This window comes from Bombina bombina, chromosome 7 (genome assembly GCF_027579735.1).
Source record: "Bombina bombina isolate aBomBom1 chromosome 7, aBomBom1.pri, whole genome shotgun sequence".
NCBI lineage: Eukaryota > Metazoa > Chordata > Amphibia > Anura > Bombinatoridae > Bombina > Bombina bombina.
Genome location: NC_069505.1, coordinates 259,496,523 through 259,511,367, shown reverse-complemented (window position 1 = coordinate 259,511,367; position 14,845 = coordinate 259,496,523). Strand labels below are relative to the sequence as shown.

At 38.5% G+C, this 14,845-nt stretch overlaps 1 protein-coding gene across 1 annotated transcript in view; it reads right to left on the bottom strand.

The window, feature by feature from the left end:
- Nucleotides 1-14,845, bottom strand: part of LOC128666246 (cytochrome b-c1 complex subunit 1, mitochondrial) — a 41,859-nt gene that overhangs the window by 10,962 nt on the left and 16,052 nt on the right. The window contains exons 4-6 of the mRNA XM_053720722.1: nucleotides 9,213-9,342; nucleotides 7,062-7,260; nucleotides 456-535 (exon numbers count right to left, since the gene is read on the bottom strand). Coding sequence (XP_053576697.1) covers nucleotides 456-535; nucleotides 7,062-7,260; nucleotides 9,213-9,342 — 409 coding nt within the window. The remainder of the gene's footprint in view (nucleotides 1-455; nucleotides 536-7,061; nucleotides 7,261-9,212; nucleotides 9,343-14,845) is intronic.

Below are 14,845 nucleotides of genomic sequence, written 5' to 3'. Positions count from 1 at the left end.
GGAAAAAGGAAATTAATTTAATACAAGACACCCACAACATTTTTTTAATTATTTTTTTAATTAAAAAACAAAACAAAAAACAAAGCAGATTTTAAAATATGATAAAAATGTTCACTTATGTCTAACAATTGGGGGGAAAAATTACAGACACTGTAAAATAACTAAAAAAGGTTTAAGTCTAAACTGTACACTGCAATTTGCCTCAAATAGGAAAGCTACTCCCAATTCCTTTAACTTGTCCCTTTAAAAGGCAATACACATAAAAATATTTTTCCTTCAGGTTATTTTTACTCATTATTTATTGATGATGCAGACTGCCTATAAAGCTTCCTAGCAAGAGTGTTTGATAGGACACAACTGTATGATATTTCATATTCTAAGCACAGACAAAAGACTGACAAAAATCTGCTGGATTGCTAAACCCATTCATGTAAGACACACACAGCACACATTACCTCCTGCTGCAGCAAGAACCATCCGAGGGGGTTTATAGTGACTGCTCACATACTCAACCAGATCTGCTCGAGTCAGCTTCCTATAAACGATAGATCAAACAAACAAGGCAAAGACAATCACTTTAAACAATTAAAGTGGCATTAACACCAAATACATTTTATAAGCTTAGTATTGAGGTTATTCCACGTCTCCCTCTAGTTATGTGTGCCGCCATGTTAAAAAAAGGACAGGTAGGAAAGGACAAAGCAGAGAAATGAGGTGCAAACCAGAACAGCCGGAAGAATAATTTATGAAAAATTAGTGAAATTGGGCTGGTCCTATAAAAGCACCACATTAAATGTCATGAGCTCTCCAGGACAACCTTTTGTACTGCCAATTTTTGTCTACAGAGATTTAATGCACCTGTAAGCAATAGGTGTGGCTGAAACATCTAAACTTCTTGCACATGCTCAGTAGGAGTTGGTGCCACAGAAAGTGTGCAAATAAAAACATAATTTATGTAAGAACTTACCTGATAAATTCATTTCTTTCATATTAACAAGAGTCCATGAGCTAGTGACGTATGGGATATACATTCCTACCAGGAGGGGCAAAGTTTCCCAAACCTTAAAATGCCTATAAATACACCCCTCACCACACCCACAAATCAGTTTAACGAATAGCCAAGAAGTGGGGTGATAAGAAAAAAGTGCGAAGCATATAAAATAAGGAATTGGAATAATTGTGCTTTATACAAAAAAATCATAACCACCACAAAAAAGGGTGGGCCTCATGGACTCTTGTTAATATGAAAGAAATGAATTTATCAGGTAAGTTCTTACATAAATTATGTTTTCTTTCATGTAATTAACAAGAGTCCATGAGCTAGTGACGTATGGGATAATGACTACCCAAGATGTGGATCTTTCCACACAAGAGTCACTAGAGAGGGAGGGATAAAATAAAGACAGCCAATTCCTGCTGAAAATAATCCACACCCAAAATAAAGTTTAACAAAAAACATAAGCAGAAGATTCAAACTGAAACCGCTGCCTGAAGAACTTTTCTACCAAAAACTGCTTCAGAAGAAGAAAATACATCAAAATGGTAGAATTTAGAAAAAGTATGCAAAGAGGACCAAGTTGCTGCTTTGCAGATCTGGTCAACCGAAGCTTCATTCCTAAACGCCCAGGAAGAAGATACTGATCTAGTAGAATGAGCTGTAATTCTTTGAGGCGGAATTTTACCCGACTCAACATAGGCAAGATGAATTAAAGATTTCAACCAAGATGCCAAAGAAATGGCAGAAGCTTTCTGGCCTTTCCTAGAACCGGAAAAAGATAACAAATAGACTAGAAGTCTTACGGAAAGATTTCGTAGCTTCAACATAATATTTCAAAGCTCTAACAACATCCAAAGAATGCAATGATTTCTCCTTAGAATTCTTAGGATTAGGACATAATGAAGGAACCACAATTTCTCTACTAATGTTGTTGGAATTCACAACTTTAGGTAAAAATTCAAAAGAAGTTCGCAACACCGCCTTATCCTGATGAAAAATCAGAAAAGGAGACTCACACGAAAGAGCAGATAATTCAGAAACTCTTCTAGCAGAAGAGATGGCCAAAAGGAACAAAACTTTCCAAGAAAGTAATTTAATGTCCAATGAATGCATAGGTTCAAACGGAGGAGCTTGAAGAGCTCCCAGAACCAAATTCAAACTCCAAGGAGGAGAAATTGACTTAATGACAGGTTTTATACGAACCAAAGCTTGTACAAAACAATGAATATCAGGAAGAATAGCAATCTTTCTGTGAAAAAGAACAGAAAGAGCGGAGATTTGTCCTTTCAAAGAACTTGCGGACAAACCCTTATCTAAACCATCCTGAAGAAACTGTAAAATTCTCGGTATTCTAAAAGAATGCCAAGAAAAATGATGAGAAAGACACCAAGAAATATAAGTCTTCCAGACTCTATAATATATCTCTCGAGATACAGATTTACGAGCCTGTAACATAGTATTAATCACGGAGTCAGAGAAACCTCTATGACCAAGAATCAAGCGTTCAATCTCCATACCTTTAAATTTAAGGATTTCAGATCCGGATGGAAAAAAGGACCTTGTGACAGAAGGTCTGGTCTTAACGGAAGAGTCCATGGCTGGCAAGATGCCATCCGGACAAGATCCGCATACCAAAACCTGTGAGGCCATGCCGGAGCTATTAGCAGAACAAACGAGCATTCCCTCAGAATCTTGGAGATTACTTTTGGAAGAAGAACTAGAGGCGGAAAGATATAGGCAGGATGATACTTCCAAGGAAGTGATAATGCATCCACTGCCTCCGCCTGAGGATCCCGGGATCTGGACAGATACCTGGGAAGTTTCTTGTTTAGATGAGAGGCCATCAGATCTATCTCTGGGAGCCCCCACAATTGAACAATCTGAAGAAATACCTCTGGGTGAAGAGACCATTCGCCCGGATGCAACGTTTGGCGACTGAGATAATCCGCTTCCCAATTGTCTACACCTGGGATATGAACCGCAGAGATTAGACAGGAGCTGGATTCCGCCCAAACCAAAATTCGAGATACTTCTTTCATAGCCAGAGGACTGTGAGTCCCTCCTTGATGATTGATGTATGCCACAGTTGTGACATTGTCTGTCTGAAAACAAATGAACGATTCTCTCTTCAGAAGAGGCCAAAACTGAAGAGCTCTGAAAACTGCACGGAGTTCCAAGATATTGATCGGTAATCTCACCTCCTGAGATTCCCAAACTCCTTGTGCCGTCAGAGATCCCCACACAGCTCCCCAACCTGTGAGACTTGCATCTGTTGAAATTACAGTCCAGGTCGGAAGAACAAAAGAAGCCCCCTGAATTAAACGATGGTGATCTGTCCACCACGTTAGAGAGTGCCGAACAATCGGTTTTAAAGATATTAATTGATATATCTTCGTGTAATCCCTGCACCATTGGTTCAGCATACAGAGCTGAAGAGGTCGCATGTGAAAACGAGCAAAGGGGATCGCGTCCGATGCAGCAGTCATAAGACCTAGAATTTCCATGCATAAGGCTACCGAAGGGAATGATTGAGACTGAAGGTTTCGACAGGCTGTAATCAATTTTAGACGTCTCTTGTCTGTTAAAGACAAAGTCATGGACACTGAATCTATCTGGAAACCCAGAAAGGTTACCCTTGTTTGAGGAATCAAAGAACTTTTTGGTAAATTGATCCTCCAACCATGATCTTGAAGAAACAACACAAGTCGATTCGTATGAGACTCTGCTAAATGTAAAGACGGAGCAAGTACCAAGATATCGTCCAAATAAGGAAATACCACAATACCCTGTTCTCTGATTACAGACAGAAGGGCACCGAGAATCTTTGTGAAAATTCTTGGAGCTGTAGCAAGGCCAAACGGTAGAGCCACAAATTGGTAATGCTTGTCTAGAAAAGAGAATCTCAGGAACTGATAATGATCTGGATGAATCGGAATATGCAGATATGCATCCTGTAAATCTATTGTGGACATATAATTCCCTTGCTGAACAAAAGGCAATATAGTCCTTACAGTTACCATCTTGAACGTTGGTATCCTTACATAACGATTCAATAATTTTAGATCCAGAACTGGTCTGAAGGAATTCTCCTTCTTTGGTACAATGAAGAGATTTGAATAAAACCCCATCCCCTGTTCCGGAACTGGAACTGGCATAATTACTCCAGCCAACTCTAGATCTGAAACACAATTCAGAAATGCTTGAGCTTTCACTGGATTTACTGGGACATGGGAAAGAAAAAATCTCTTTGCAGGAGGTCTCATCTTGAAACCAATTCTGTACCCTTCTGAAACAATGTTCTGAATCCAAAGATTGTGAACAGAATTGATCCAAATTTCTTTGAAAAAACGTAACCTGCCCCCTACCAGCTGAACTGGAATGAGGGCCGTACCTTCATGTGAACTTAGAAGCAGGCTTTGCCTTTCTAGCAGGCTTGGATTTATTCCAGACTGGAGATGGTTTCCAAACTGAAACTGCTCCTGAGGACGAAGGATCAGGCTTTTGTTCTTTGTTGAAACGAAAGGAACGAAAACGATTGTTAGCCCTGTTTTTACCTTTAGACTTTTTATCCTGTGGTAAAAAAGTTCCTTTCCCACCAGTAACAGTTGAAATAATAGAATCCAACTGAGAACCAAATAATTTGTTTCCCTGGAAAGAAATGGAAAGTAGAGTTGATTTAGAAGCCATATCAGCATTCCAAGTCTTAAGCCATAAAGCTCTTCTGGCTAAGATAGCCAGAGACATAAATCTAACATCAACTCTAATAATATCAAAAATGGCATCACAGATGAAATTATTAGCATGCTGGAGAAGAATAATAATATCATGAGAATCACGATTTGTTACTTGTTGCGCTAGAGTTTCCAACCAAAAAGTTGAAGCTGCAGCAACATCAGCCAATGATATAGCAGGTCTAAGAAGATTACCTGAACATAGATAAGCTTTTCTTAGAAAAGATTCAATTTTTCTATCTAAAGGATCCTTAAACGAGGTACCATCTGACGTAGGAATGGTAGTACGTTTAGCAAGGGTAGAATGGTAGTACGTTTAGCAAGGGTAGAAATTCTAACCTGTCAGGCGGAACAGGATATAATTGCTTAAAACGTTTAGAAGGAGTAAATGAATTACCCAATTTATCCCATTCCTTAGCAATTACTGCAGAAATAGCATTAGGAACAGGAAAGACTTCTGGAATAACCGCAGGAGCTTTAAAAACCTTATCCAAACGTATAGAATTAGTATCAAGAGGACTAGAATCCTCTATTTCTAAAGCAATTAATACTTCTTTAAGTAAAGAGCGAATAAATTCCATCTTAAATAAATATGAAGATTTATCAGCATCAATCTCTGAGACAGAATCCTCTGAACCAGAAGAGTCCAAAGAATCAGAATGATGGTGTTCATTTAAAAATTCATCTGTAGAGAGAGAAGATTTAAAAGACTTTTTACGTTTACTAGAAGGAGAAATAACAGACAAAGCCTTCTTTATGGATTCAGAAACAAAATCTCTTATGTTATCAGGAACATTCTGCACCTTAGATGTTGAGGGAACTGCAACAGGCAATGGTACATCACTAAAGGAAATATTATCTGCTTTAACAAGTTTGTCATGACAATTATTACAAACAACAGCTGGAGGAATAGCTACCAAAAGTTTACAGCAGATACACTTAGCTTTGGTAGATCCAGCAGGCAGTGGTTTTCCTGTAGTATCTTCTGGCTCAGATGCAACGTGAGACATCTTGCAATATGTAAGAGAAAAAACAACATATAAAGCAAAATAGATCAAATTCCTTATAAGACAGTTTCAGGAATGGGAAAAAAATGCCAAACATCAAGCTTCTAGCAACCAGAAGCAAATGAAAAATGAGACTGAAATAATGTGGAGACAAAAGCGACGCCCATATTTTTTGGCGCCAAATAAGACGCCCACATTATTTGGCGCCTAAATGCTTTTGGCGCCAAAAATGACGCCACATCCGGAACGCCGACATTTTCGGCGCAAAATAACGTCAAAAATGACGCAACTTCCGGCGACACGTATGACGCCGGAAACGGAAAGAATTTTTGCGCCAAAAAAGTCCGCGCCAAGAATGACGCAATAAAATGAAGCATTTTCAGCCCCCGCGAGCCTAACAGCCCACAGGGAAAAAAGTCAAATTTTTGAGGTAAGAAAAAATATGATAATTTAAAGCATAATCCCAAATATGAAACTGACTGTCTGGAAATAAGTAAAGTTGAACATTCTGAGTCAAGGCAAATAAATGTTTGAATACATATATTTAGAACTTTATAAATAAAGTGCCCAACCATAGCTTAGAGTGTCACAGAAAATAAGATTTACTTACCCCAGGACACTCATCTACATGTTTGTAGAAAGCCAAACCAGTACTGAAACGAGAATCAGTAGAGGAAATGGTAAATATAAGAGTATATCGTCGATCTGAAAAGGGAGGTAAGAGATGAATCTCTACGACCGATAACAGAGAACCTTATGAAATAGACCCCGTAGAAGGAGATCACTGCATTCAATAGGCAATACTCTCCTCACATCCCTCTGACATTCACTGCACGCTGAGAGGAAAACCGGGCTCCAACTTGCTGCGGAGCGCATATCAACGTAGAATCTAGCACAAACTTACTTCACCACCTCCCTTGGAGGCAAAGTTTGTAAAACTGATTTGTGGGTGTGGTGAGGGGTGTATTTATAGGCATTTTAAGGTTTGGGAAACTTTGCCCCTCCTGGTAGGAATGTATATCCCATACGTCACTAGCTCATGGACTCTTGTTAATTACATGAAAGAAAAGATTGTGCACATTTAGATCATGGAAGTAAATTGGAAAGTTGTTTAAATAGCCTGCTCTGAGCCATAAAAAATATTTTTTACTTTGTCCCTTTAAATAAAATTAAAAAAACACGAGGATAGAAAAAAATATTAATTTGAAGTAAAAATGCTGGGATCTAAAACACTCGCGTCTAAATAACTTCCAAATATTACCGACTGAAGTGTGATCAATAACTTGTTATCCAACACTAACAAAAAAATAAAATGAATGTGCTTACTTTGCATTCTCTGACGGACCCATAACCGTACGCCCGAGAGCAGTTCCTTGATAAGCAGTTGCATGGAGGTAATCAAACACTACTTCCTGCAAGTTGCCATCAATCTCCTTCATCTCACGGAGAATCACTTCCCGCTGCTTCTCGATCTGAGAGTCCTCTAAGCTGCTGTTCTGAACCACATCAGCCAAGATCTCAACGGCTGAAAACCAAGGCAAAATGGTCACATCATTATATCTTTTATTAGTTCAATTTTAATCATTTGTAAACTAATTATGGTGCAATGATTTCCAGCATCACATAGATTTTTTATATAAAAACACAAGTATAAACTATATATGTAATTAAGCACTGAAATGCAAAATATCTACATTCAAATTCAACGTTTGTTTAAACCGTTGCTTATGTCCCTTTGTAGTGAACTAGGACTTGCTGTAAAGAATGTGTGTAGTGCTCTAAGCAATCACTGTGTATTATGCTGTCAATTACCTTAACGGGAAAACATCTTGAGATTTGTATATAAAACATTTATGCAATATATTATTCATTATGCCCCATTTTCATGTTTTGTAGCTCTGAAAATATCTTAAACTCAGAACTTGAAATGTACCTGCTGACTTCTCAAGGATAACTCTGCTAGCTATGTGGCCCTAATTGGCTTCAACTGATAACAACTGCAAATAAATGCATTGTATATTAACTTTATGTGCCTAGTGTTGCCTGCAGGCTAAAGCCATGATTGGTTCTCTCAAATAAGGATAATTGCAGTAAAAATGCTGTTAATTTCTTTTAAAAACATTAAGACTTGGCTGATATGTTATAGCAACATAACAGGAATGTCTTATAATTACAAAGTGTTAACTGTCCCTTTAACCCTTTGATGACAAGGTTAATTTGTCTACATCGGAACAATGTTCCGATGTAAACAAATTGAAATCCCACGATCGTGCATGTGGTCGTGAGATTTCAAGGATGGGATCGGGTCAGGGAAGCGAGAGAGAGAATTCCTCTTTAAATGTAGCAGTCGACAAAAAGCATCTTCACTATATAATTATTGTTCAGGATAGTCTTCAGCATAGCCCGATTCATTGTGCAGTATTCATCATCACCTATCTGAAGAGAGCCAACAGATGCTGCAGCACTATAAATATAATATACAAAAGGTAGCCCCCATCTGCCCCAAACATGGCTGTAACACGTGTCTTTCACTACACCCCAGGAAGAATAGTTAAGTTAGACTTAATATAACATATGTTTCAAGATGATATATTTTTTTTTTAATCTATAAAAGTCTTTCAAGGAGGCTGGGATTGGTTAAGAAGAGGAGATGAAGGATACTGTTGGGGATACTAGCTTTATTGGGAAGAAATATGGAACACTGGGAGAAGAGGGAGTCTCCTCCCATTCCATTTCTTCACTACCCCCGTTCCTCCTTCCTCTACTGTCCCCTTTCACTGAATTTCTTCTCTACTCAAATAGACCTGTTGCTGATTCTAGTAGTTAAAATGGCCTGTCTGATGTACTGCATAATATAAATTAACCATAATTTGTTTGCTTACTCATCTTTTCATCATACAGGCTTTCGATTAACTATTGCTTATCCCCACTGTGCAGATGAGGCGATTGCATCTTCTCTTCATTAAATTGAACGGTTTAGACTCTGGGGTACAGGCACAACGTGGGACTCTCTCTCATATTGAGATATAGCAAATTATCACTTTCCAAAAATATATTACTGTTCCCCTTTCTGATATTTACTACCTTTTTTTGGAGAACATTCTTTGTACTGTTAAATATGGCAACATGATGAACTAGAAGATACAGAAACCATATTAAATACACACACAGACTAAAAAGGTCAGTGTTTTACTAATACAATTAACACTGCAGTGAATTGTATGATCATTATTTTACTATATTCTAGCAATAGTTGTCATAATACAGTGTTATCATGATCTTAAAATCGAACAGTGAAAGGAAAAAACAAATAAAAAAAGGTTGCAGTTAGAAAAAAAAGGTTGGATGCATGCTGGATGGGTCATGGTGTGTATGATATATAAATAAAATATTTATATATATGTGCCATATGCATATTTCTGCAACAGATAATTATATAAGCTCTACAGTCTGTAGGGATAAACACACTATTCTTACCCTTTGGCAAATCCTTAGACAAAGCTTTTATATAGATAGCCGTCTGCTCTCTTGACGTGTATGTATTTAAATGAGCGCCCAAGCTCTCTACCTCCTGCTCCAATGCTGCCTGTGGACGTTTCTTTGTTCCCTGGAGAGGGAAATTGTAGAGTATTAAACGAGCCAAAAATGTGTCCTTTTCATATTTTAATATAAGGAAACGAGGCATCTAGTTTTCTGAGGTATTTATGTTCTTACATAGTCATGCTGCTCCATTTACACTTCTAGGATGAATTTGTTTCCATATGAGAAAGACTAAGACATTATACAAGACCGTGACATTATACAAGAACACAATTGTAGTGCATAATGAAGTTAGGAAACATGACCGATTTTTGTCCTTTTTCCGGAAAACGTATCTGATGCGTATTTAGTAACGGACAGCAAACTAGTTTATACCCATAAACTAAGTATTGCAACAAGCAAAGCAATAACAAATACTCTGAGTTAGACATTGTAGCTAATAAATGGTTGAAACAGAAAAATAGAGATTCAACCCAGTGTGCTGGTAGAATTATTGTGAACACTGTATGTACAAATTGTCTATTGAGAACGAATTATAGTAATCACCATTTTAATTCTCTGTACAAAAATGCTGCAAGTTTAATCACGTTTTGTAAATTTGCATGCATAACGTTCTCTGCGTCTCAGAGATGATAGTCCCCACACACTGGAGAAAGGTTCCGCTTGAAAGTGACCCAAGCACAACTGCGCTGGCTTAGAGTACCGTAGCTGCGGTAGAATCAAGCCGAAATACTGTACAGATGAAGAGATAGCAGGTACTCGAAGAGAAGGTAATAAAAATCCAAGCGTTATTCCAAACTTGTCAAATAAAAAGGCTCAGAGACCTCAAAGAATGGCACAAAACAAGACACAAGTAGACAAACAGGTAGCGTCTGACATGTTTTGCGCCCTCTACAGGCGCTCACTCAGACATGTTCTATGTCCAACCATGATCCTTTAAAAGGGACACTGAACTCATTTTTTTTCTTTTGTGATTCAGATAGAGCAGCAATTTTAAGCAACTTTCTAATTTACTCCTATTATCATTTTTTCTTCGTTCTCTTGCTATCTTTATTTGAAAAAGAAGGGATCTAAGCCAAGGAGCTCAGTCAATTTTTTTGTTCAAACACTGGACAGCACTTGTTTATTGGTGGGTGAATTTATCCACTGATCAGCAAAAACAACCCAGGTTGTTCACCAAAAATGGGCCTGCATCTATACTTACATTCTTGCTTTTCAAGTATGTGTGTATATATATATATATATATATATATATGTGTATATAAATATAGAGAAAATAACTCATTGTGTAAACTATTTAAATAAATAGTTTACACAATGAGTTATTTTCTCTATATTTTGTATTTAGTGGAGGATTTTAAACTCACTTTTCACCTCCCCATAATTTTAAGAGAGTGTGTGTGTGTATGTGTGTGTGTATATGTGTTGGTGGGTGGAACAGCTGCAGGGAGGCCATCGCTGGGGGGGGGGGGGGGGGAAATGACGACAGAGGGGGCGGGAGCCCTACACTATGGATCAGTGTAAAGGGAAGGAGGAGAGAGGGGGGACATTTTTTATCTAAAGGGACCTGGGCGGGGGTGGGGGAAGCTACACTACAGAAAAATAAATACATTTTTCATTTTTAAAATGTATGCAAACTGGGTACTGGCAGCTGCCAGTACCCAAGATAGTGGACAATAAGGTTGAGGGGGAGGGTTAGGAGAGCTGTTGGGGGGGGGGGGGGATATTCAACACAGCAGAATATGTATTTTTTTTTTAAAGTATAAATGAGTAAGAGGAAAATTACAGCTAAACACAAACACAGCAGAAGTGTAAAAATAGCCCTGGTCCTTACAGGTAAGACAATTGAAAAATGGCCTTGTCCTAAGGGGTTAATAACTTGTGTCCTGTATTTGTATTCCCCTTAAGACACATTAAGTTTGTGTTTAATATGTAAATGGTGGGGGTATTTAAAAGATCATGGTTAGACATAGAACATGTCTATGAGCAAGCGTCAGTAGAGGGCGCAAAACATGTCAGACGCTACCCGTTTGTCTACTTGTGTCTTGTGCCATTCTTTGAGATCTCTGAGCCCTTTTATATAAAGCCTGGATTTTTATTACCTTCTCTTCGAGTACCTGCTATCTCCTCTTCTGTTAAAATCTCTTGTAGGTTATGACGACACCAACATCAAATTGGAAATTTAAAGGGACATTAAACATTTTGAGACAGTAATATACAACCTCTGCAATATACTTTCATTATTTAATTTGCCCCCTTTTTCCTGTAATTCCATTCTGAAACTGTGAGCTTTTCAGTTCCTATTAGAAATGGAAGTGCAGAACAGTTATATTCCACACAGCCATTGGCTGCACACTCTAGTGACCTATTTATAACTGTCTCTAGTTAGTGAAGCCTATCACAGGATACAACAGTACACAGCTACAAGATGGCAACACCAGTATAAAATGCAGAGCTTTACCAGCTGGATTCTGTAATGATATAAGGTGCACTGCTCTTATCACATGATGTAACAATACGCAACTACAAGATGGCGGCACTATTATAAAATGCAGAGCTTTACCAGCTGGGTTCTGTAATTAGACAAAATAATAGAGCAAGGAGGTCTCTATAAGAGGTGCGCTAAAGATTGGTAAACACCAAACTTATGGAAACCAGAAAGTCCTATAGCAGCGGATCACTCCTCCGGTCAGGCAGCACTCTTCAAGATAGGAACAATGGAATACAACTGTAGAGACAGAAAGCAGAGGCGCCTCATGGGACAATATCGTCTAGTAAAGTGGCAAAGTTAACACAGCAGCAGGGGTACTCACAAAGGTAGCGGCATAAACGTATGCCTCACTAAGCAGGACGGGACCTTTAGTCGCCCGACAGACAGAACTCTGGAACCACCACGTGGATACCAAATGGCCAATCAGCATTAGCCCACGAGCGACGTCACGATGGGAGCTGTCTGAAGGATATCCAGTCACCGGCCTCAGCAGTATGACTGACAGGTCAATAGACCATACAACAAAGTCAGACGTAGAGCAGGTAGTCAGAACTCGGAAATTTATTGTAGTTTAAAATGTATACAGCATGTAGCAACGCGTTTCTCGACCTTCAGGTCGTTTCATCAGGCTGATACTGAACAATACAAGCCTGCTCTACTTATCATAGCTTTAACCCTATCGCAAGCCAGACCTATACACACACCCCTCATTCCTACAAATGTTACGGATATGATGAGAATGTCTCGGGGGTCAATAAATGACTGCCAAAAAAGATGGGTGTGCAAATAGCATCAGCTGCGATGGGAAAAAGCTACTATATAAAAATGCGATCAGTAAGACATTAGAGGGTTATGGTGGAACAAATGTGTCAGATATATGCATACACAAAAATGACAACAGTGAGACACAATAGAATCACAGCGAAGCAAATGTGCCAAATATATACAAACATACTAGTGGCAGCAGTGACATGATAGAATCACAGCGAAAAAAATTTAATAAATATATGCATGTATATCCATCAAATAAAAGGCAGCTGATTGCCACAATCTACAGACAACTGAATATGAAATACATAAAACAGGCTGAATCACATACAAAATATTAAGCATACAGCCACCGGACAAAATAAATATAAATACAATAAGTAATTCATACAATGTATATGAAATAAATAAAATATATATATAAAAAGGATAAAAGTCTCAAATAATTGATGAATATGATTTTAAAAATTCTCATAAAATAGATAAAATGTTATATAAAAGAGAGATTCCTATACATGTATATATTAACCAACATAATATTTAAAACTGTGTGGAGATGTATATAAAAAAAATAAAAAATATACAAACCCATAGTATCTCACTACTCATAGAGATATAACATTTATAGCTAAGTGTTTTGATCGGCAATACAACCAATAACCACATTTTAATTAATTATGTAAAATTCATATAGATGAAGGTATTTAGAATGGAACTCTACGTAATCACCAGTGATTCAGACACAGACAAAGGGAGAAGCAGCTAATGAAAAGCAGCCAAATCTACACATAAATTAAGACCATCAGTATGCATACTTCTCAGTATGTGTATATCTGACACATTTGTTCCGCCATAACCCTCTAATGTCTTAGTGATCGCATTTTTATATAGTAGCTTTTTCCCATCGCAGCTGATGCTATTTGCACACCCATCTTTTTTGGCAGTCATTTATTGGCCCCCGAGACATTCTCGTCATATTGCAACATTTGTAGGAATGAGGGGTGTGTGTATAGGTCTGGCTTGCGATAGGCTTAAAGCTATGATAAGTAGAGCAGGCTTGTATTGTTCAGTATCAGCCTGATGAAACGACCTGAAGGTTGAGAAACGCGTTGCTGTATGCTGTATACATTTTAACATTTTAAACTACAATAAATTTCCGAGTTCTGACTACCTGCTCTACGTCTGACTTTGTTGTATGGTCTATTGACCTGTCAGTCATACTGCTGAGGCCGGTGACTGGATATCCTTCAGACAGCTCCCATCGTGACGTCGCTCAGTGGGCTAATGCTGATTGGTCATTTGGTATCCACGTGGTGGTTCCAGAGTTCTGTCTGTCGGGCGATTAAAGGTCCCGTCCTGCTTAGTGAGGCATACGTTTATGCCGCTACCTTTGTGAGTACCCCCGCTGCTGGGCTGCTGTGTTAACTTTGCCACTTTACTAGACGATATTGTCCCATGAGGCACCTCTGCTTTCTGTTTCTACAGGTGTATTCCAGGGTTCTGTAATTAGATAAAGTGCACTGCTCCTATCACAGGATACAACAATACACAGCTACAAGATGGCGGCACCAGTATAAAATGCAGAGCTTTACCAGCTGGATTCTGTAATAACATATCGTGCACTGTTCCTATCACATAATGTAACAATACACAGCTACAAGATGGCTGCACCAATATAAAATGCAGAGATTTACCAGCTGGATTCTGTAATGAGATAAAGTGCACCGCTCCTATCACATGATGTTACAATACGCTACAAGATGGCGGCACCAGTATAAAATACAGAGCTTTACCAGCTGGGTTCTGTAATTAGATAAAGTGCACTGCTCCTGTCACAGGATACAACAATACACAGCTACAAGATGGTGGCACCAGTATAAAATACAGAGCTTTACCAGCTGGGTTCTGTAATGAGATAAAGTGCACTGCTCCTATCACATGATGTAACAATACCCAGCTACAAGATGGTGGCACCAGTATAAAATGCAGAACTTTACCAGCTGGATTCTGTAATGAGATAAAGTGCACTGCTCCTATCACATGATGTAACAATACACAGCTACAAGATGGTGGCACCAGTATAAAATACAGAGCTTTACCAGCTGGGTTCTGTAATTAGATAAAGTGCACTGCTCCTATCACATGATGTAACAATACGCAGCTACAAGGTGGCGGCACCAGTATAAAATACAGAGCTTTACCAGCTGGATTCTGTAATGAGAAAGTGCGCTGCTTCTATAATAGGATACAACAATACGTGTTACAAGATGGTGGCACCCATCAGTTGAATGTCCCTTTAAGAAGTTGGAAG